The following is a 24,677-nucleotide window of genomic DNA, read 5'->3' on the forward strand; positions in this document are numbered from 1 at the left end:
TGATCAGCCAGTCATTGAGGTATAGGAACATGTGGACCCCTTTTTCCTTGGAAGGCTGCTGCTACTGCCATACATTTCATGAAAATCCACAGGGCAGCGGACAGGCCAAATGGGAGCACTGTGAACTGGTGGTGATTTTGGTTTACTACAATCTTAGGAAACATCTGTGACCAGGGAAGATCACAATATGGAAATCAGCATCCTTTAGATCAAGGGCAGCATACCAATTCCTGGGATCCAGCAAGGGAATAATGGAGGCCAAGGAGACCATGAGGAACTTCAGGTTCCTGAGATATCATTTGAAACCACGCAGGTCTAAAATGGGTCTGACATCCTTGTTGGCTTTCGGGATTAGTAAGTAACAGGGGGAGAACCCTCTTCCCCTCAAGTTCCAACAGGAGCTCCTGAGAAGGTCCCAGAAGAGGGATGGGGGTGGGGAAAGCTAGGTGGACAGGAATTAAATGGTGCAACCCAGTTTTATGGTGTTGAGGACCCATCGGACCAAAGTAATGTGAGTCCAGTATCCAGGAAATAGGAAAAGCAGTTGGAAAACAGGGGAGTAACTGGATCCATTGTAAAAGGGGCAGTAATGCTGACCTTGAGTGCTTTGACAACTCGGGATGCCTGGAGACCAGTTGCAAAAGGGCCGACAAGGATGATGGAGGAGGCTGCCTGTGCCTAAACCCTCTAATTCCTTCTCTTCTGTCAGTCTTGACTGGCTGCCCGAGGAAAGGAATGGCTGGGCTGCTGTGGTCTGTATTGTTTTCTTGTACTTGCTAGTACATAGAGACCCAAGGACTTCATGGTCACCTGGAAGTCCTTAAGGCTGTGCAGCCTAGCATCCGTCTGCTCTGAGAAGAGTGACGAACCCTCAAAAAGAAGGTCCTGAATGGTGTGTTGCACTTCCTGAGGAAGTCCCGATATCGCAAACAGGAGCTCCTACACATCGTCACCGTGATCGCCAATGATCTGGCCACAGAGCCAGCAGTGTCCAGGGCTGTTTGTAAGGAGGCCTGGGTTACAGTTTTCCCTTCCTCGACAAGAGAGGAAAAATCCTGTCTGGAATCCTGGGGAAGAAGGTCCTTTAATTTGAGCAATGACTCCCACATGTTGAAGTTGTAGCACCCTGCTGATTTACTATACTCAGTTGTAGGCCCCCTGAGGAGTACGTCTGGCACCCAAAGAAGTCCAGATTTTTAGGGTCCTTCACCTTGGGAATAGAACTCAGGTGTTCCTGGCGGTCTCATTCATTGGTCGCCGCAACTACCAATGATCTCAGGGGGGCAGATGGGATGCATAAAATGAAACTCCTACCTCTTAGCCATGGGCAGCAGGTGAAGCCCCACTTTGGGGAGGCTAGCCTGCCGGCCCCGCCCCTTCTGCCTGAGGCCCCACCCCCTGCATGCCAGAGCCCCGAACTCCACTCCATAACCGGAGAAGCCCTGAGGGCCCCCCCACAACTGGAAGACTCTGGCCTGCCAGCCACAGCCATGCTGGCCCAGCCCCCCAAGCACCGGCACAGCAGACCCAAAACACCCTCCCCCCTCAACGAGCACCGCATTGGCCCCAGTGCCCAACTGGCCCACGCCAGCTGCTGGCTCCCTATCTCCTCATTCTCCCGGAAGACCTGCCGCAGGCTTGCTGCATCCTTCCTCACTCCCCCACCTCAGAGGGGGAGGAGGGACATGGAAAGCCAGTGGGGACCTCCTGAGAGGGAGGGGTGGAGTGGAGGATGTCAAACAGCAGCAGTAGGAGATGGGGTAGGGGCCATGGGGAAGGGGCAGAGCCAACACATCTCAGGCATCCGGTGGCAGGTCGGCAGCAGCTTAGCTAGGCTAGGGAAGGCTTAGCCTTCCCTATTATACCCGCTGCCCGTGCCCTTAGTTGAAATAAAGTATTTATGCTCCTGAGCGTTGGTGGAAGGGAGGCAGGGGTTTGCAAAAGGGCTTTAATAGGGTCCATGATGGCATCATGTAGTGGTGGGCCACTATGGACGGCCCCACTGGTGACAGGATGTCCAAGAGGCCATGTGTCACCTCCTTAACCATCTCCACCTGGACCCAAAAGGTCTTGATAAGCCTTATTGTCACCCAGCAGCAGAGAGTCTCTCGGTTCCATCATGACCTCATCTGGAGAGAAGGAGGAAGCTAAAAATCAGATGGGAAGCCTCAAATGGTGCCAGCACAATCCTGGTTTTCCTCCTGGGGTTTGGTACCATGTTCAGTACCAGAGTCCAGTCCTGGGGTGTGTGTGCACTGTACCAGAGTGCCCTGGCCTTTGAGACAACCAAATAGGATCTCTGGAAGGGGTCCCTGGAGGCAGTGGTTAACCCTCACAGGTTCCAAAAGGGCCTCTACATGGTGGTTGGGTCCCATAGGTACCATGGCTAGGCACCCGGAGGTCCCAATGAACTCAGTGCCATGAAAAAACGGGAGCAGCCCAGAGAGCAGCATGTTCAGACACTTCAGCGACAGGATGAAAAAAGAGGAACACACTTTCTCTTCTGATGAGGAGGTGGTGTGCTGCGGAGACCAGGGTGGAGTCATGCAGCCTGGTGCTGGAGAAGGTCATCTAGGGGACCTTGGTGCTGTGAATGCTGGCTTCCCTTTGGACAGCTGGCATGGTGCTGGTCTAGGTGGCAGCACTGACTCCCTGCCACTTGGGAGCACAACTGGTGCAGTTCTGACCCTCCGGCATGGTCATACGATCCCTTGCAGATGGAAACGCTTTGGGGGTCGACAGGACTGCAAATTAATGAGTACACTGGTCTTGATTAGGCCTCGTAGGACACTGCTACACTACGGCTATAGGCACCTGACGGTGCGGTGCCAGGGATGAAGAGCGGCCTTACACAATCTCACTCTGTCCCTGGCCCCCTTGTCCTTAAGTACCAGAGACCGGCTCTTCTCCAGGTACTTGCAAGCGTTTCTTCTTGGGCACTGATGAAGATGATAGGTACTGGGGAGCTCTTCTAGATGAAGGGATTGTGCTGCATTGAGGCTGAGGTGCTTGGTGCTGAGTCTGAGCGCAGCTCCAAGGCCGGTGTTAAGGCTGCCTCCACGAGTAGAATTTTCAAGTGAGCGTGGTCCTTGTGGGTCCAGGGCTTAAAGTCCTTACAAATTCGGCAAGGGTCTTTCCTATGAACTTCCCCTAAGCACCTGAGACAGCTCGAGTGCGAGTCGCTCGAAGGCATAGACTTGTTGCATGCAGCTCAAGGTTTAAACCCCAGCAACCGGGTCATGCCTCAGCACTGGGACTAAGGATAGCTTCGCTGTATAAAAGCGGGGTTGTCCAAACCAGTGGTTCTCAACCTTTCCAGTCTACTGTACCCCTTTTTAGGAGTCTTACGTTTTGTGTACCCCAAGTTTCACCTCACTTAAAAATTGCTTGCTTATAAAATCAAACAAAAATACAAAAAAGTGTCACAGCACATTATTACTGAAAAATTGCTTACTTTATTATCTTTACCATATAATTTTAAAATAAATCAATTGGAATATAAATATTTTACTTACATCTCAGTGTATAGTATACAGAGCAGTATAAACAAGTCATTGACTGTATGAAATTTTAGTCTGTACCGACTTCACTAGTGTTTTTTATGTTGCCTGTTGTAAAACTAGGCAAATATCTAGATGAGTTGATGCACCCCCTGGAAGACCTCTACGTAACTCCAGGGGTACACGTACCTCTGGTTGACAGCCTTTGGTCCAAATAATCTAAACTAACAAACTACTAAACTATTTACACTAAATTTTGAGTAAAACCACTAAGGGAGGAGATTGCCTAAGCAACAAGAGGTTCCAGCAACCATCACGGGCAATAAAAAGGAACTGAAGGGCAGGGTCGATGGGGCCCAATGCCACTACCCAGCTCTAAAGGCAGCACCGCTGCTAGCAGCAGCACAGAAGAAAGGGTGGCAGTGGGGTGCTAAGTCTGCTATAGAAAGTGATATTTGTATGTTAATATCACTTTTCACAGCCTCCCAGCTAGCAAGTCTGCTGTGAAGTCTATGCTAGTAAGTCTGTTGTGAAAAGTGATATTAAATGTACAAATATCACTTTAAGATAGCGTTCAATATAAAACATGTGTTTTTAATTTATGAGGGGGGTAGGGGGAGGGTCACACTCAGAAGCTTGCTGTGTGAAAGGGGTCACCAAAACAAAAAGTTTGCCAATCACTGTTTTAAGGTCACTGAGACAAAACACTCCCATTAAAAAGGAGTGGATACAGCTGAATACAGGTGTGAATATAAAGTTTTAGAACACTCTGACGGCATACTATAGTCTGGAAGAAAAGAAACTGAACACCTAAAATATTCTAGTAATAATACTTAAAAATTCAGTTCTCCATTTAAAGTATTATAAGACTCTCCATAACACTTTATACTGCAAGCTCATTTAATTGCTACATATGAATAGTCAATGCAGAGAAGTACATAAAGAAACCTAGAGGTATTAAACATGAGAACATGCTCCACAAGAGCATCTTCAAATCACTTGCATACTAATAACTCTCAAACCATGCACCTTAGTCTTCATGCTGTTATGGACAACTGTAATTAATATAAACATCAAAAGTAATCATTGTATGAAGACTGGTCATTTTTGCAAAGCTTGGCAAACTCTCAACTACCTGCTGGTTATTAATTTTCAAACATATGGGAGCTCTGTTGTGGTACACGTTAAATTGATTCTCTTCTACAAAATACAGTAATAAAAATGAATGAATATTCTTACTTTAGAGATAATTAAGCCCATTCGTATTTGTTGCAAGTGATGCATAGACTTAGGTGGAAAGATATTTACTCTGATATTGGATTTAGTTTAGACTAAAATGTTGTGACTGAGAGTGTACATGCACAAGAGTCAGGAAATCCAAAGACTGACTTCCACAGTAACCATGACATCTCACACAGGGTTTGCAATTTCTGTATATGAGAAATAAGTGAATCATCATATTATATACATATACACACATACATATATGACAGAAACTACATATATGCAAGGGAAACATGTCAGTTACTAAAGGAAACAATTTAGTTTGTGAAAGTAAAATATTAGCCACAAAACTTGCATTAAGAGTTTATTTTTACTTAAAAGAGTTAGCAACTATGCATTGCAATACACCCATTAAACACCTATTTCACTGTTCTATACTTAGAAGCTCAAATTCAAATAGACACAAGTTAGTTCAATGTGCCTACATCTTAATATTGCTAAGGAAAATTACACACAGTTAAATAATTAAATATGAGCAAACATTTAACCAATTATTTCAGCAACCCAACAAGGAGCATATGCTTTAGGTACATGCCAAGTTTGAACTTGTTAAACGCTGCCATTAAGTAGAGCTGTCTGACTGCAATACATTTATTAGTGGGAAAACTTCACTTTGGTAACTTAAGAAGCTAATCAGGATTTACTAAAAAAAACTTTCCCCAACACCTCAGTTTTAGTCTCAGCATAAAGATCATTTTCAAGTAGTTAATTGTTCAAGAACAGGGCATTACAATTAAAGTACCTTCTCTAATCATTCTATAGAATTTGCTACCATCATAGGCCAGTGTAAATTAACTTAATATGGTGAGAAGTTTGAATCCTGCTCCATTTAAAATCTTATCTCACTAAGTTGTTTTAAGGTATGGTAAAAATCCATTTAAAAATTCAAGTGCCCAATTTTCTCCGGGGGGAGGAGAGAGAGAATGAATGAATCAATGTACCGATGTATGTTATTACCTAATGTAAGCCAAAAACCCTAAAATAATCACTATAAAACCTCCAAACTGGGGACATAAGTCACAACTAAAAAAAACCTTCTTGGCAACAGTATAAAGTGAACAAAAACTTCTCCACAGAATATGGATTAAATTGCAAAGAATGTTAGCAAGTATTTTTCATGGAGAAATTCCATTCTGAGTTTTGACCCAGAACTAAGCTGAAAAAAAGCATCTGCAAAACAGGAGGCCCATTCAGAAGTGAACAGTTTGAAGTATCTTGTGTAACTCACTATTTTTTAAACATCACAACGGCTGCTAAACCCTTTTATTGGGCTACAGTATAAAATTAACATGCCATTTTTAGAAAAATCCATCTATCTAGCAGAAAAGATTTTTTAGGGTACACAGTATTTTATACTATAACTCATGCTGCATCAACATCCCTGCTAGAATAAAAATTTAAATAAATGTCAAGATGCATAATAAAATATGTGCCGAGTTTAGTGAGAAACGAATGTATACTGAAAGCGTTTTCCTTTTTACCTGATTTATACAAAATCTAGAGCTTTCCTAAACCACGAACATAAAAAGGTATGTTATTCTGTTGACTACAGAATACTGCAAAGTTTTATTGCCATTTAAACAAAGAAGCCATAACAGTTAAATGAGCTCAGGCAATAGGTTTCAGTATCACAAGGTGCCAGCTGTAAAGAGTTATGGCTAATTGAATATGGAACTCCTGCTTAATCAGATAACTGCTCTGCTATTTCCAAATGAAATGCCATTTCCATACTGTCTGAAAATGGCCTGTTTTATTGGTAACCAGAGAAAACAATATAAACTGTAAATAACATTAAGTGCTCTGTTTACCCATTCCAGGCATTGAAGTAGCAGGGGATCCAGGACGTCTTGGTAACACATTTGACTGGAAGGCTGATGCAACGGTTCTTTCTGGGGGTCCACCAGGAGCTGAAGCGTCCTTTTGCAGACCAGGAGATGCTGCTAGTGGACCTGGAGCTTTTGGAGATCCCTGTTTAGGGCTTACTGGGGTGGTTGCAGACACATTTCTTTGAGCTGGGGTCCGCTGACGAATTTCTGACAGGAACATGTACATACTGAATTTAATGTTCGATACCATATTGCAAGTAACAAAAACACAAAGTATTACTATTTTAATCAGTAAGAAAAGTAATAAGCAGGAAGTCAAATAAATGTATACAAGACTACACTACAAAGACCAATCATGCTCTGATTAAGCGTGCACTTCAATACAAGCAGTTTGATCAAATACACAATCCTATATTTTAATACTAGTATTTGGTTAACAACTGGTATATACTCAGAACAAAGCATCTCCAAAAGTGCACTAATAGAGAGGTAATTGCTTAGTATACATATCTTAGTATACAAAATGAGAGACATTAATTGCTAGAATGAACCTGCTATACTCAAACAGAAAACCTGAACACACTGACTGACCACTAATTTACCCTATAGTTTAAATGTTTCCAAATATTGTTTTAAATTCTATGGAAGACTAAGTCATTTTGACTGCAACTGGTAAAGTATTCAGTCTGAATTCCCCAGCAGTATTAGTAGTAAACACCCTTAATTTTCCAAATTAGAAAATCTAATGGTCCCTTCTTGTCTTAATCTATAGATTTCAGTTTGCCCAGTTCATCCACCCTATACTACCACCCTATTTTTTTTAGTGTGCTTGATTTGTTATTGCAGCAACAATGCACTGAGGGGGAATGATGTACTATGGTGCTCCCATCCTGCCTTTTTAAATAAGCGAAAAGCATGCTCAAACTGAATTATAGGCAGGTCATCAATATGGCAAACAATTTAAGGGGATCTCTTCAGTCCTCCTCACTCAGACAGAACTCCCATTTACAACAAAAGGAATTTTGTTTGGGTACGGCATTGGGCTTTGGGCAGTTGCAACAATTTATGGCAGAACTGAATAGCTGCTGACTTAGCCATCCAGAAATTTGTTAACCAAAAAGTGATACAAGTCAGGAACAGCTTTAATAGTGAAATAGCATTTCTCTCACACACAATTCTCCCCTCACTGGTTCCTAATTACCACTGGCACAACCATTTTCAGGCATCAGTGCTTGTCTCAAATATCTACAAAATAATGCACAACACTTGGAAATCCACCCTAAACACATCCTCCCCCACAACAATTTCACATTATCCAAATCATGGGCAGTAGGATGGCTCCCCAGTAAGCCAACTTCTTCCTGGGCCACCTGAAAGAAGAATTACTGGAAAAATGTGCCATGAAACCAACGATATACCTGACATACATTGATGAGATCTCCACATGCTTTTCACAACATGTGATGTACTTCATTCAGTGCATCAAATGCCCCAACAAAAACAATGTGGGTGAAACCAGACATTCATTATGCTCTCAAATGAACTCTCACAGAAACATGATAAATGACAAACACACCATCACCCATGGGCACGCACTTTTCACACAGCGATCAATCCAAATCTGACTTCAGTCCTCGTCCTCAAAGGAAACCTACACAACAACTTCAAAGATGATCTTGAGAACTTAAATTCATAACTCTGCTAGCCACTACAAACCACAGACTAAAAATACACTGGTTTTAAGACTCATTACAATTGTAACACACCTTACTGCCTGCTAACTCTTAATTTCCCACTTTATTTTAAGTACTACATGTGAACCTTTCATGCTTAACAGTATGTCCCACCTTGTATTTAGCTTGGACATTCAGGTCCCCTTCCTCAGGTCCAAAGAACTCTGTGAAGACTTGTCCTTTGTACCAACAGAAGTTGGTACAATAAAAGATATTACCTCACATATCTTGTCTGTCTTTAGAAACACACATTATAGTAATAAGTAAAGCTGGAATTTTTTAATTTATTTTATTTATTTTTAAGCACTGCAGTAGTGTGGACATTTACATGAAATCAGCAGATAAATAGTTTACTAAGCCCCTTTCCAAAGGGGGGGAAAAACTCACAGAACACCAGTGTCCACCAGATGAAAATTAAACCAGTAGTGTGCATGACTGATTACGTGCATGGCAGGCACTTTCTTTTTGATGGTTTTCCTTGTTACCTACACTGATAATTCACTAAAATTTTTGGTGACAACAGCTTATTTGAAGATTTGTGTCAGGGGTTAACTGAGATCAAAGGAAAACTGGCCACTTGTTATCTTTAGGGAGTGAATTGTCTCCCAAAACCTTAGATGCCACAGATTACTGTATATTCAAATAATCAAACATAGGCCAGGTCTACACTAAAAAGTTAAGTTGACCCAGCTACATTGCTCAGGGGTATGACAAATCCACACCTCTGAACAACACAGCTATACTGATCTAACCCCTGGTGCAGACAACTCTAAATTCACAGAAGAATTCTTCCGTTGACCTGTCTACCGTCTCTTGGTGAGATGGATTACCTATGCAGACAGGAGAACCCCTCCCATTGCTCCGTGAGTGGCTACACTTCAGCATTACCGTGGTGCAGCTGCACCACTGCAACTGTGCTGCTAAAGCATTTTAAGTGTACACATAAGCTTAGACAACACTTGTCAGCCTCCAGTGCTGGCAAAAGGTTAACTGACCTCCGTTCACCCTCACTGGGTGGTATAGGGGCCTACTGCTCTAGAAAGTATTGATAATTTTTATTATAAATTGGTGCAAGTAAGTTAATTTTAACCATGTTTTACATTCAAGTGCTTTTTCAGCCTGTTACGCAATTTTTACAGAAAAGTGCAGGTCTAGATCAAGAGGTAACAGTGTGTCTGCTGCACATACTGTATGGCAAGATCTCTTTCTCCTCTGAAGAGTGGAGACAAAAAAAGCCAAAGAAACTAGATTGAGAACAGACATCAGAAAAGACAGCTGTGATGAACCATTATTTACCAGGGATAAACTGTGCCAAACATGCTTCTCCCACTAAACTCTCTACCTTCCCATCCCTCCTACATCTCCTTTGTAAAATCCTAAATGAAGTACACGTGTAACATATTTCAGCCTTCTTCCATCTCTCTATCCCATTCTTTGTCTTTCCCTGCCAGTGCCCTTTTGTCTTGTTTCTGAATTCCTCCTTAGCCAAATCTTTTTTTTTTTTGGTAATTATCTTTCACCATCCTCCACTATACAGTCCTTCATCCCTCGCCCCAGGTAGTATTTTTTTCACCACATATGGAGAGCAAGGTCAGTGGGGCCCTTATTATCAGGACTGCATTCTGCTTTGTGCTGTACCAGGGGTTTAGGGCACAGCCTAACAGCCTCCAAAGATTTTGCAGAATAGAAGCAAGAAGGGAGAAGAGGGAGGAGTACTGATAGCTGGGGATACAGTAAAAGCATCTGGGATAGAGAGACTGTCAAACAGTGCATAAGGTGCGGAGGAGAATTCTTTTGTTTAAGCAATTTCACTGCTCTGCTGCTCTTGTGCTGGCCTGCAGGCTTAGAGAGGACGAAAGGGTTGATGGGAGATGGAACAGAACGAAAGAACTGTTTTCAGTGGTGTGGGTATATGAGGTGCCTTTTAAGTTTCTGTGCTCCTTTACCACTTACTGCTTTCATCAGCCGCACCTCAGTCAGCAAGAACAGGGTAGACAATGCTTATATGCCTATCCTAGACCAACTACCACTTCTCTGCTAAACCTCTGAATCTTTCTATTCCTAAAGTACATGCCATAGGCAATTTTTGCTGCAAGGTTTCACAAATGTTTGTTGATTTCACTGAAAACTGTCCCCACTGGGAGAAGATAATATTTTAGTAGCTGTAATATTCAAGTCACATTCACCTTAAAAGATCATGAAGTAATTTAATGCTTGGGAAAAAAAGCAGGAGTCCCCTTTGTCCAGCAAACAGGTATACCTGGAGTTACCTTACAAGTGGAGAATCAGTGTTAACAAGGCCAATTCAGTCAGGGTGGATGTGGTCCACGCCCACTCTCCAGGAGGTGTCAATACCAAGAGAGTGGGCGTAGACCACATCCACCCTGACTGAATTGGCCTGGTTAACACTGATTCTCCACTTGTAAGGTAACTCCCTTCTCTTCATGTGTCAGTATATTTATGCCTGCATCTGTAATTTTCACTCCATGTACCTGAAGAAGTGGGGGGGTTACCCATGAAAGCTTATGCCCAAATAAATCTGTTAGTCTTTAAGGTGCCACCGGACTCCTTGTTGTTTTTAGTCCTACTGTTTAAGACTAGAACTATATATTTAAAAAGCAACCAGCATTGCATTATTTCCACACATTTAGACAAATTCTTTTCTACAGACAAATGACTGCTATGCAATTGTGGATCCACTAGATCTTTGAAGTAAACAGCTCTTCAGCTTTATAGTTTCCATTTTCATCTCTTCAAACATTTTCTTTTTTTAATCTATCATGAGTGCAGTTGAGACCAATCTGGCCACACTTTCAACATTACTTTTCTTTTTAAGAGTACAGAATTTACAAGTATTGACATTTAAATGATAATTGAGTTTCTGATATCTACTGCACTTCTGACTAGTTTAAGTGAAAAGAAAACTTAATTAAGGTTTGCACATAATTTAAATATGTTGCATTAATTTAATCAAATTACATTCATGCAGACTTACATTTATCATATGGATCAATTTGAAATTGATATTTAATAGCACCAATAGTGAATTATATACTGCACAAACCAGAAGCAGATACTGGTTTCGTCTCGGAGTTACTACCTACTTTAAATAGTACTACCCAAGCCAAAACTTCAGAACCTAACAATATTCTTCTTGATGGCCTGACCTATAAGGTGAAACATCTATTAAAGAAAATCAGAGATTAACAAAGTTGATACTGGGCTGGAGGCAAACTAGTCCCATTTTCACACAGCACTTTGAGCTGCAATGCCTGTAAAGAGACTAGGAATGCGTTTCCAGGCAGCTTCGCTCTTCATCCACCACTACTCAAACGCTCAGGAGAGCAGTGATGATCTAGCTCTGGTGCATCTGCTGATCTAACTCAAGAAAAAGAATGAGGACTAAATGGATAAAAGATATACGCTAGCTCAAACAGAAGTTAGGGCTTGAGACAGGAATTGCACTGCAATTCTATGGCTGGTGTTATTCAGGAGCTCAGACTACATGATCATAATGGTCTCTTCTGGCCTTAGAATCTAGGACTCTAGGATTAGGACAGTTAAACATAGTGGAGAAGAGAAGACAGACTGTTGCCAAGACATCAGGAAACCAAAGGAGAAGGCTGTTTGTGAAAACAGCACACTGCAAGACCTGCACATTGTCACAACAATGGCAAGCAAGGATGGGCTAGTAAAAAAATCATGATAATTTTGGAAGACTGAGCAAAAGCAGAAGAAAGTGGATATTATTCAACTGAAAGGAGAATTATACAAACAGCTTTAGTGGCAAATTATAACCTATTTCATGTTGTACAAATATCATAACCAGCATTCCAGAAGCTGTGACATGTGAGAAAGTGATTTAAAATAGCCATGATGGTTTAAGATTAGGCCTCCTCAAGCTCTTTCCTTCTTCCCAAACTCAACAGATCATAAGCAACTGTGGGAACAGGATGAAAACTAAATAATGGTTTGACTATGTAGGAGTCTTCCAACCGGACTCCCACAAAAGCAGTCAGGGCTACCATGCAACCACCAAAGATATATAAGAATTGCCAAGCTCCCACATGTGCTCAGCTGGAAACATTAATCTGTTATTGAAAAATGAGATCCCTCTGATTCTTAATTACTTGTAGTGAACACTAGACCCTATGCAGCCCCATTGCTTTAAAAGCAAATTAGTCCTTAAAAATTTTTTTCTAGGCAATCTATCTTCAGTTATATTCATTCAACGACACATTTAGATTTGAAATAGTAGCATTATTGCAATATTATTGTAGCATTTCATATTTACTTAATGCTATCAATTTTAACCAGGAGAATAATTTAAGTTTTCCAAAAAAGACTAGTGTGTTTACAGCCCTATTTCTAAATTAGAGCCATTCCACTTGATGTGATAAATTTTACCTTCTCTTTTGGGGTGGGAGAATGCATGTTTCTCAGCATAAGCCTTTTCCCTAATGATTTTTAATACATAATCATTTTCTATTTCACTAGCATGCATAGTAGTACAAACTTTAAATGGAAAGGTCTAAAACAGTTAAGAACGGTCAGGTTTTAGCGCTCCATAAAATATTCAGGTGATCTCTGCATTAACTTTTATCTCTAAAACTTCACCCCGGGAGTGTTTTGACTAAGTAAAGAAAAATACAAATGCTTTGGTAAGAAAACCAAATCAGTCATTACATTAAAAACTCTGAACGTAACTGTTGATTGCAAACTAGCATTCTGAGGGATTACCAACCAGAAAAGTCTCATCTCTGAAGATAAACAAAACATGAATCTGGCTCCAGAATACACTATATCAACATCAAGCAGCATTAAACATTTAACTGGCTGAAAAAGCATTAAATTCATTCATCTAATAACAGACCCACTACTAAATAAAGAGCAACTAATAGGCACAACCTAATACCAATTCCCTCCATACACCCAAAAATTTAATCCCAGTTTACCACACAATTCCCATTTAAAAAAAAAATTAAAAAGGCAGACTCCTCTAGTGGAATTTGTTGCTATAAATACTGATCTTTCATGAAGAGCAGCAATTTCACAGAACTATTACCTTGTCCAGGTCTTGGAGTTGCAGATGCTCCAGCAGATGGTAGTTCAACCTCCTGTCAATTATAGTAATATTATAAAAGTGTAGCATCGAGAAAACATTTTTATAATAAATTAGTATTGATACCAGATTCCTACCTTTGCCTTCTTAGATTCTGGATCAAACCTTTCAAGAATTAATTTAGCAGTCTTATAAGTTTCCTTTTCCATTACTTCTTCAAGCTAGAAACAAAGGTTTCACAGGTCAAGACAGACTTCTTTTAAAAAAAGATTTCAAATGTTTATTTTTCTATTTGCAAGCATCACATTAAAATTTGCAAGAGTGTAAAGCTTAGTCCAACCAAGCATTACTGTGCTCAGCCACTTTGATTTACTCTATTCAAAGGAAACAAAATCTAGTTTTAAAAAATTGTTTCTAACTTCTAACTTGTACTCAATAGCTTTATTGCAAAGAAACACCAAATATTGCTAATTGTTTACATATAATGAGGAGAATAATTACATGCACCAACTTCAATAATGGAATGTGCAAAAATCTATCAGCTATCATTATTGGAAGTTATTAGACATGACAAGCAAATGACAGGCAATTCCTCAGATTTATTTCCTCATAGCACTTAATGCTATTAATTTAAAGAAGGTCATTAGCCAACTGCTTTACAGAATAAAGTCTCTGTGCCAATTAACTGCTGTCAGCATTGATTTTAGATTATTTATTAGCAGAAGCAATTAGCTTGCTGCAAATGCTGTGAAAACTCACTAACTGGGAGAACAGCCATGGAATTTGCTCAAGTGACTTTAAAGACTAAACTCTATCTTTATGGTTACGTTCAAACTGCTTTTCAGAAACAACTGAACATGTTAAGAATTTAAATAAAAATTTACTGAGTATTATGCATACTTTAGGGAGCATAATTAAAACACTTCATTATACAGCATTTTATTTACAATGCACTCAAGTGGCTTTATAGCTAATACATGGGCTTAATTAAAAAAGTAATCACTAGTAAAGTATCTTTTTAGCAGTTAATAGCCAACATCAGAAGAAGCTGAACTTTAGAACACAGATACACATAGTTAAGACAAATGGCTAATATGTACAGTGAATATAATGTATTTTACAGGGTCTTAGACGGATCTTATTCCTCAGATATTCCAGTATCAAATAATATTTTGTTTAGAGTACTATAGTTTCATATTATGTTTGGCTGCTGGTGTGAACAGTTGGTAACTTAAAAGGTCAGTGACCACAAAATTAAAGTTCTGTCAAACAGTCATTTATCGCTGCTAAGAAATAAATTTACTGAGACTTCAAGACCACTAGTTTGTAGAGGGTTGGATGGATGCAATTTTCATTTCTCACCTGCAGATTAGTGATAATAGCTTACCAACTATAATAGTGCCTTCTTATCCGGATAGATCCCAGAACATGTGTAAATAAAATTTACTTCATTCACAATGGAAATGCAGCATCTGTTTAACAGCTCACAGCAACACTCGCAATGGTTTAAGGCAGGAAATGAAATATTATCCAGATTGTACATTAAGCACGACTGAAACCACTAAATGATTATGGAGAAATAAAAAGCAATTCTCTAAACTGAAATTTGAGCAGGATATTGGGGTTAGCCTACCATCCTTGCAAAAAGTGCAATGGAGCTTTAGTATGAGATCAGAAATAAGGATTTAGAATACACATCCCTCAATAATATTTCTCAGGAGAAGGGGAGGCCAGAAGGGAAATCTCAATGTGGATGAAAGATTTGGGAAAGGAGGCTTGGGAAGGAGCCAGTTATGGTGACATACCACTTTATGAAGGCAAATGAAGGAGCACCTTGGTCAACCTCTGGCTCCTCCCCCAACTCAGAAGCCCTGAAACTGGGCTAATTACTTGTTCCTTTTCATGCTACTGGAGAGCAGTTAAAAGATGGGTGTCATGTTTTCATTGATCTTTGATAGCCACACAAGAGAAGAGGAAACTGAAGGCAAGTAGCCAGCACCACACAAAGGCCTTTAGAAAGGTCTCTGTGCACCTCCATTTTCCTCCAGCAGATAACCTGAGGAGAGGCTCCACAACTGTTTCAGCTCTCCTGTAAAACTGAGCCAGCCATGAAAGCTAGTATACACTAACACTATCCCATCACCAAGGGAAAGTAACACTCTCCCATTATGCCCCTCTGCTTTCCTTTGGGGAACAATAGGGGTCGGTCTGAGCGGTGGTGAAGAAACAGCACAGACTCTTCATGCCGTCAAAGGGTTATAGTAGCCTTTTTCACTCAGACCTCTTGCTGGGAGCACTGCCACTGCAGCTTTAGATTGCCTTCAGTTTCTTGATTCTACAGCCACAAAAATAATATGGGAGCAATGAAAGCCTATCCCTGATCCCCCCTCAGCATCAGCAAGGCACTGACAGATAAGCAGCCTTGCTCCAAAGCATCACAGTGGCCTATAGTTAGCATGAAATATCTGCTTAGTGAAGTTTTTACATGGTTCCAGTAGACTACAAACCTGGTAGTCCACTTTCAGTGCAAGGCTCTATTAAACTATTTTTATGGACAAAGGAGGATTCCCCATTCAAATGATCTGATGCTTTTTTCTTACAGCCTGTTAATGACAATCTGCCAAATAAAATAAATTCTATACCATTTTAAGATTAGACTCTCACCTAGTTATCCTGTGTATTGTGTCTGAAATGTATTGTCTGCATAAACTGACTGCAAGCCCTCTAGATATGAAGTGTAGTGCTAAACAGTGCTAAAATAAATGAAGTATTGCAGAGGATCTTGGAAGAAGTCAATGTTACATTTAAGGATACAACGAAAATTGTTGTTGTTAGAGGTCAAACCTAATAGCTTTTATTTCTTGATTTCTCTATACTCTATACACTTTCCATTAGTAATGGCCCCAGATCCTAGCAGGACCCAGCATCATGAAAGGCAGCTGCTCTTCATCTTAAAGAGCATGCACATGTAGTTCTACGTTCTCCACACCTCCCTTTCAATGTAACAAGACATCTGGAGAGGCTACAATAGGTCACAGGTTCTATTTTCAACAATATAGCTATTACATCCACTTCATCTCCTTTTCTGTTAGATGCAATCAATGGTGTCACCAAGGTATCAATGTCTGCCAAAGATTAGCACATGGACAGACTGCAATTAACTCAAAGTGACCCATGCAAGAATGAAGCAATGGGTGAAGTGAAGCACTTCAAAGAGCTAGCCAAGCCATTGACCTCTCTTCCGTAGGGCATCTTCACCTTCCATTCATCAAGGTAGTAGAGTCAGGTTCCTCCTGATCATCCACATGGCAACTCATTGGTGAGAAATCTCATTCACCTGCAGCTTTTAAGGAAACTATGTCTATTTCTTTCTTATAAGAATTAAGCCAAAGATATACTCTACATTTAGGTTAGATTACTGTAATTAAGTGCGTTTAGGACTGAAGGTGTTGACTACATGGAAAATCCAATTTGTATAAAATGCAACAGCCCAACTTCTCAGTAACCAGAGTCACAAAAATAATTGAAATCTCTCTGTACCTTGATACCATCCTACAAACAGTGGTTTTCAAACTAGCTCATCATGGTAAGCATATCTTAAAGAGATCGTCTTAAGGACTACAATCTCGCTGATTCATAATTTCATGGATGGTCTGCTCTCCAACTGGCAACCAACAGAATTTCTGTAGCAACTACATCAATTGCATATTTGGAAAAGTATCATCATCAATGCATTTTAAGCTTCTTTTAAATTTGATTTATCAGCTAAAAATTTGGAGAACCAGCAGCACACCATGCCAATAGCTAACATTCCATTCCACCACAAATGGTCCAAGTAGTTCAACTGGAGAACTAAAAGAATCCGATGTTCACTGAGCTGCAAGATTAATTCACATCTTTTATATAAAATGTATGAGTTAATATAGCAATCCTTTATTTAAAATAGGAACTAAAATGCATACATTAGGCCACAACAGTCTGTACTCTGAGTAGATCACAATGAGCCAACAGTAAAGTGAACAAATCTAGCCCTTTTTTGTGGACATTCCATCAAAAAGCAGACAAACGCCTCCAATTCATTCATTTGGAATTAAAATGCATTTTTTGTTAATTTTACTCTACAACATTAAATGTGAACACTCTGTACTCTATGAGACGTATTGTCTAAGACGGTCTCACCCTCCCTTCCGGTTCATGCAAAACTTTGCTGCTGTATTGTCCATGAGAACATGAAGATTCTGACCCTTGATGTGAAAGAAAAGAGTTTAACAGGCCATAGCCCGCAACTCCTGCACATTTGTGTGAAGACCCAAATCTTGTTGGGCTCACAGACCTTGACTTCATAAATTTTCTAGGTGAGCTCCCCAACCTAGAAAAGAAGCATCTGTAACAAGAGTCACTGTGGGTAAGGGAGGGGCAAAGGAATTGTCTGGGTCCATCCACCAGTCCAAGGAGGCTAGCATTCCTGCAAGGACTCAAAGCAGAATGTCCAATGGTTGACGATTCAGGGAGTAGAGAGACCTTAACTAGTCCTGCAATTTCCTGAGATGAAGTCTGGCACGCCAAACCACATATGGCCCAGCAGTCTGTGGCAATTTCTCACTCTTGTAAGCGGATGGGCTTTGAGGCCTATGGAAAACTTATTATCGCAAAGCTGGCCTGAAGTAAGAGCACCCTGACTACCACAGAATCCAGAATCACCCCTATAATTCTATTCTCTGAACAGAATATTTACCTGTCCTTGTTTATCTACATATCCTGAACATGTAAGAGATACCATATTTTGGAGAGACAGACTTCTACTTGGAGCATGGATCGACCTCACACAAGGCAGTGATCCAGGTAAGGAAACACTTGTACACCTGCTTTCCTTAGGAATGTAGCCACTGCCACCACACATTTTATAAATACTCTCAGGGTCATAGACAGGCCAAAGGGCAAGACCAAAAACTGATAATGGGCCTTGTTGACCAGATATCTTAGCAACCTACTGTGGCGTTGATAGTTAGCCACACAGAAACATGCGTCCTTCAAGTCGAGGCTAGCATACCAGTTGCCATGATCAGGGGCGGAGAGGATGATTATGGATGCCAGGGTGACCATGCAAAACCTTATTTTCTTTATATATTTGTTCAGATTTTGCAGGTCTAAAATGGGCCTGAGATCTCCTTTAGCCTTTGGGATCAGGAAGTAACATGAATAGAAACCTTCTCGGAGAAGAGGGGGAGCCTCTTCTATAGCTCTCAAATGGAGAAGAGACTGGACCTCCTGGAGAGCAACCTTGGGAGAGTGAACCCTGAAAATAGGAAGGAAGGAAGGAGAACATGGAAATAAACTACAGAGTATTTCTGTTCCACAATACATCGGATCCATTGATCTGTGGGACTCAGCAAATAGGAAATGGGACAACCCCTTGGAAAAAAACAGGGAAGGGAGATACTGCAACGATATGATCTGGTACTCTGTCCTCAACAAGGCAGTCAAAAAAACCCAGACTGCATCAAAGAGCCCACCACAGAAAAAAACTGAGGCAGTGTAGGTCTCCTCCTGCAGTTTCTTCCCCCTTTTTTGGGGTGGTCAGGCTGCCTAAGGGGGAAGAGTGGGTATCTCTGGAGAGACTTAAGGCAGAATTGTTTTCGTTTAGGGAACAGCATGTAAATTCCCAACAATTTCAAAGTGGCCCTTGATTCTTTGAGACTTTGCAGCATCTCATTCAACAGCCTGCCGCATCCCTGATCCCCCTCCTGCCCTCTAAACCCCTCGGTCCCAGCCCGGAGCACCCTCCTGCACCCCCAAACCTATCATCCCTGGCCCCATCCAAAAGCCTGCACCCCCAGCTGGAGCCCTCACCCCCCCCATACCCCAACCATCCGCCCCAGCCCTGATCCCCCTCCAGCCCTCCAAACCCCTCGGTCCCAGCCTGGAGTACCCTTCTGCACCCCAAACCCCTCATCACCAGCCCCACCCCAGAACCCGCACCCCCAGCCGGAACCCTCACTCCCCCTCCCACCCCCAATTTTGTGAACACTCATGGCCTGCCATACAATTTCCATACCCTGATGTGGCCCTCAGACCAAAAAGTTTGCCCACCCATCCTAGATCATCTGCTAGACCTCTTGAGGTATACCCAAATGTTTGAAGCCACGAACATCTGCACAAAGTTACTGAGGATGCCGTAACTCTGACTGCCGAACCTGAAGCAGCCTGCATAGAGGTCCTAGCCACCAGTTTGCTCTCTTATAAGGAGGTCTTGCCTGGCATCCTCTGGCAATTTGTCCGAGAACTTCACTACATTACCCCAGAGGAATAAGTCATACCTTCCCAGTAAGGCTTGCTGGTTAGAAAAACAAAATTGTAGGCTAGCTGGGAAATAAATCTTTCTATCAGAAAGGTCTAGTCTCTTTGCACCCTTCTCCTTTGGGGTAGAAGAAAGCTATCCTTGATGCACTCTTTCATATACTTTTGAGACAATCAAGGAACCTGGGAGGGATTGATATAAAAATGCTCTCAGCCTTGAGAAGGCACATAGTACCTTCCAGGAGCGCCAGAAAAGGTAGGGCCGGGGAGCCATGACCCCATCTCTTTTAAAAGTGGGAGGACTATGCCCTCCCACTCTTTACCAGCCACAAGGGCAAGCAACAGGGGAAGGAGGCAGAGAGGAGTGAGCGTGGGGGGAGGCCTTGGGGCGGCACAAGGAAGGGGTCTCGGGGAAGCGGGCAGCAGTGGCCCTTCCACTTTTAGGGAGCTTCCACTGCTCATGGTCCTTCTTTCAGATATCTTGGCTGTCAGAGGCAGAGAGAGAGGATGCTATTTTCCACAAGGCTCTTATAGGCTCCAGGATGGCCTCATTGATGGGGGAGCCACTCTAGAAGGCCCTGTTGAACCCCGAACATCCATGAGGCTATACAAATTCTCCTGGACCACCTCAACAGGGATATCAAGAGAATTAACTATTCTCTTTGAAAGGACTTCGTAAGCCCTGCAGTCATCTTGGACAGGTAAGGTGTCTCTAAGAGCCACAATCTCATCTGGCAATGACAAGGACGAAAGAAAGGAGGCAGAGATGGATCCTCCTGCAGCATAGTGGATGGATGTTCCAAAGGTTGCAGGTCTTGAGGGTTTTGCTCAGTACTAACGTCCTCCTCCTGGACCTTGTAGGGGTGCCTAGAAGCAGGGAGCATGCTCACAGGTTTCAGTAGGCCATGGATGTGACCTAGGACCACAACCACAAGTACTCCAAAGATATCTTTCTTGGAGTGTCTCTGTACCTCTGGTGGGCACCAAGAACAAAACACACTTGATGAAGGACAAAGAGTGCCGTCATCTGTCTTGGGAGCAAGGGACACAAGAGCCTCCTCAGACTTCACGAAAGACAGTGAGTCAGCTGACAATTGATCTGTCCCACATATCATCAATATTAAAAAATTAAGCATGATTTTACCCTTCTAATATTCACTATGAAGTAAAAGGTTACTCTTTAGAGGAGTAAGCATTCCAGAAGTAAAGTATGGCCAAAAATACTATTTTTTCACACTTAACAAAAATATTAAAGTATAATTAGTTAAATATAAACAGAGTATAATTTGAACCATGATTTGCTAACTCTTGTTAAGGAGCTATTTGAATGTAGAGGTGAAAAACAAGTTAGACGCTATTTACATGCTGTGAGGACATAAAAGGGTACATATTTAGTGAATTGGGGTGATAGCTCAGTTAACAGAAACCCCTCCTTGAATTTCTTGGGTTCAAAAGGGAGACAGCAGTTTAGTAGTTAGAGCAGACTGATTAGTCAGAGTTAGTTCTTATTCCCAGAGTTCCATGTGACCTTTGTCATCACAACTTGTGTTTCATTTTCCTGTCCTTAGAGCTAAGGGGTTGAGACTGAATGACTGTATAACACTCATACCCTTGGAGGAAAGAAGTCATAGAGGCATAAAATATCAATCAACAATACTTTCCCAGTTACACTAGGCTCTTCCAATTCAACTTTTAAATTATATTTATTCACACTAGGCCAATTTTCTTGACTAACTACATGCATAATCTTTAGAAATCTCTCCTTTCTACCATTGTTAAGTCTCAATTTCTATACTGGCTGCAGAACATTTGTCTCGTCACAGACTTCAACCTTAAAGAAATGTTGCTTGTTTGCCGAAATGCCCAGATTTCAGTTGTTTTCCACATACCCACCATTCCACCCTCATTCTTGTGTCTCAGTAGCATCCATTCCCTTATCCAAGGTCTCCTTCAACAAAAGCCAGACTCTTCACTACAGATCCAGATTCTAAACTTCTTGCACTGAATAGACTACTCCTATTTTAAATTTGTTGTTGTACCTTCATCATAATAAAGTGAGTAAAACTGTACACTAATCAAAATTCAGCCTCACTAGTCCTTTTACTGTACTAGAATTTAAGACTACTTTTGCTTCCAGGAAGTCAAGCAGCTTTACTGACATTTAGAAAGTTTTAGAGTGAAAATAAGTGTTCAGAAACTCTCCTGTTATTTGTTTGTACCTACTAGCACTTGTTTGGACAGTCCACTTGTAATGTAATCTTCCTGAGGGGAGATTTAAAAAAAACCTAACGGGCAGTCGCATCTAAGCCATTCTGAAGAAAAAAAGTGAACTCCCCTTTCTTCCACCACCACTCTAATTGAATGGGTCCCCTACTAGTGTCAGTTTACAGATACAGATCTCTAAATATGCAAAGGAGGAGAATTAGATGTGATTTCACTAGGATATTGGGACAGTTACCTCTAACTTGTTTCTATTTTATTTCAATTTAACCCCCACATCAGTAAAAAGGAAAACAGAGTGGAAGATGAGTAAGGTCACCTTTCCCTGTAATGGACAGGTACTGCTATCTGCTTTATGCTGTTTCCCTCCAAACAATTGACTGTCTTACAGATATCACTGGAGGAGGCATGAGTCCAAAACACACTTTTGGAGATCTTGCCTTAATACAGCATGCTAGTGACATATCCTGAAACATTTAGGCTTCTTAGATAATTGATTTCTAAGTAGGAAAGAATAAAAATATGGATTATTTGGCCCTCCTTCTGTCCATCATAAAGTGATATAATGCAGAAAGTTTTAGGATAATCTGTTTCAAACAAATATTCACAGCTTTTGCAGTTTCATTTCCATATTTGGTTGAATTAAGCTACCGAACAGTAAGGAAGCATTTTTGTAAGGACACTATTGTAGTTATGGCTGATGCACATATGGAGAAAAGATTCGGGGCTTCTAGTTCTGCCACCTGCTTGGCTGCTGTCATATCAAATCAGACCACATTAGAAGAATTCAAATAGTAGAGAGCAACTGAAAAAAAAGAGGGTCACCTCACATGTTTAAGATTAGAGAAGTACTGCTGAGACAGCATCTCCATACCTTGGACATAAAGTCCACAGGAGCAAAGAGATTCTAAGTAACTTGGAGAGAAAAATATATGAGGACCAAATTATGAAGGGAGTCTAGTGTCTTGGGTGACAATCTCTTTCCAAAGCCAAATGATTAGCACTTAAGTGTATGCTTGATAGCACAATGTAGAAGAATGAAGTGTAATCTTTGCATAAGTGAACAACGATCTTCCTTATCATACTGAAAATCAGAATGGAATAGTTCCCAACATTGCACCATTATAATGAAAGAAAGAATTCTTAAAGCCCAAGAACTCTTTCAACTCAAAATCCAGGCTACTAAGATTAAGTGTTGATCCAGGTGAAGCAAAGTACTTGCGAGTGCCAGTTTCAGACTTATTTGGAAGTGTTGTTTGAAGAGCTACATAAAAGAAGTGGATAAGCTCAGAGAGGGAGAGGCTGATAGGATAGACAAAAAATATGAAGTATGGAAGAGAGATTTTGGAGAAGAGGGAATGAAAGGAAGGAGATAGAGAACACTGCAGGGAGAAAGGAGGAAAAGAAGAAACTGTCAAGGCAATGCAGGAAAAGATACACTATAATCTATTACAGAAAAGAAAAAATAGAACAAAGCCAGAAAGGGAGATAAGGTAACAAAAGTTACATTTTATTTTTAACCTCAAGCAAACAAAGTTAATTGACGATATTACAATTAAATACAATTGTGTACTGTATTTTTAAATTATTGGGGTGTGATTTTAGTGACACAGCAGCACAGATATTTTTCACCTTGACTAGTCGGTTTAGTCCTCATGCCAGTGGGCTTCAGGTAAATTTTTCAATCCCCGATTAACTAGGATCAGATTGTAGATCCAACAGTCCCAAGATCATTGGCTTGATGGGATGTCCAAATAAACTAAAGTGAGACTGATTTTCAAATGCAAGAATCAATTTTGGTTATTTTTGGTGAGGGACAAGACCTCAAATTATGTATTATAAACACACTACAAAAAGATAGTTTCCTTTCTTTCTCACCCTATGTTCTATAGTCAATCTCAGTTAGAGCTGTAGAGAGAATGTTTAACAAGATATAATGGATAGATTTGAAAAAAATTTACTCACTATTTTTTTCTTTTGGGATTTTAGCTCTTCTAATGCTTCACCTAAAAAAAACCCCAAGATTTAGGTTAGTTTTTATATTAAAAATGTAATTGAAATATATTTCAGCATAGATTAACTGAATATTTCTCTCACTTGTGAGAGCCAAACAATATTTTCCATTCACTGGCCCCAAGTAATCCCAGTACATTAGCAAATCCTTCTTGTGCTTAGTTTATTTTCATGTAAGAGTTTTAAATAAGCCACCTAAACCTATTGGCAGTTTCAAGTTTTAATTATAAAGCCTTTTGAAGCACCACTTAATTAAACGAACTAGTACAGCACAAGTCCTGTTTTGACCTATATTAAAATTGGTGCAACAATAGCAATATTTGTTTAAATATGCTGATTCAGTTGACTTTACAGAAAACATTTTAGATTCCCAGATTCACATGTTTAATACAGTTTCTACAGTGCTGTTGTGGCTGTGTTGGTCCTAGGATATTAAAGAGATGAGGTTGGTGAGGTAATATCTTTTATTGGACCAACTTCTGTTAGTAAGAGGGATAAACTTTCGAGAGTGCCCAGAGCTCTTCTTCAGATCTGTGAAATGTACTCAGAGTGTCACAGCTAAATAGGAGGTGGAAAAGACTATTTAGAATAAGGAGTTAACACATATTTCAAGGGACCATTCACGGTGAAGTGGCCCATTAACAACTCTCCAGTCTTGGGGGTTAGGGGTTAGTGGATTACAAATTGTTGTAATAAGCCATAAATCCAGCATCTCTATTCAGTCCATGATTTTTAGTGTTTA

General features: G+C 40.8%; 1 protein-coding gene across 6 annotated transcripts in view; it reads right to left on the reverse strand.

The window, feature by feature from the left end:
• Positions 1 to 24,677, reverse strand: part of LNPK (lunapark, ER junction formation factor) — an 85,208-nt gene that overhangs the window by 38,735 nt on the left and 21,796 nt on the right. For 5 of the 6 annotated variants that reach the window (XM_073305933.2, XM_073305932.2, XM_073305931.2 and 2 more), the window contains 4 exons: positions 23,888 to 23,928; positions 13,543 to 13,626; positions 13,409 to 13,460; positions 6,593 to 6,817 (listed from right to left, as the gene is read on the reverse strand). In XM_073305933.2, coding sequence (XP_073162034.1) covers positions 6,593 to 6,817; positions 13,409 to 13,460; positions 13,543 to 13,626; positions 23,888 to 23,928 — 402 coding nt within the window. The remainder of the gene's footprint in view (positions 1 to 6,592; positions 6,818 to 13,408; positions 13,461 to 13,542; positions 13,627 to 23,887; positions 23,929 to 24,677) is intronic. The other variant, XM_073305934.2, reaches the window with a different exon arrangement.

Source organism: Lepidochelys kempii, chromosome 11 (genome assembly GCF_965140285.1).
Source record: "Lepidochelys kempii isolate rLepKem1 chromosome 11, rLepKem1.hap1, whole genome shotgun sequence".
Lineage (NCBI taxonomy): Eukaryota > Metazoa > Chordata > Testudines > Cheloniidae > Lepidochelys > Lepidochelys kempii.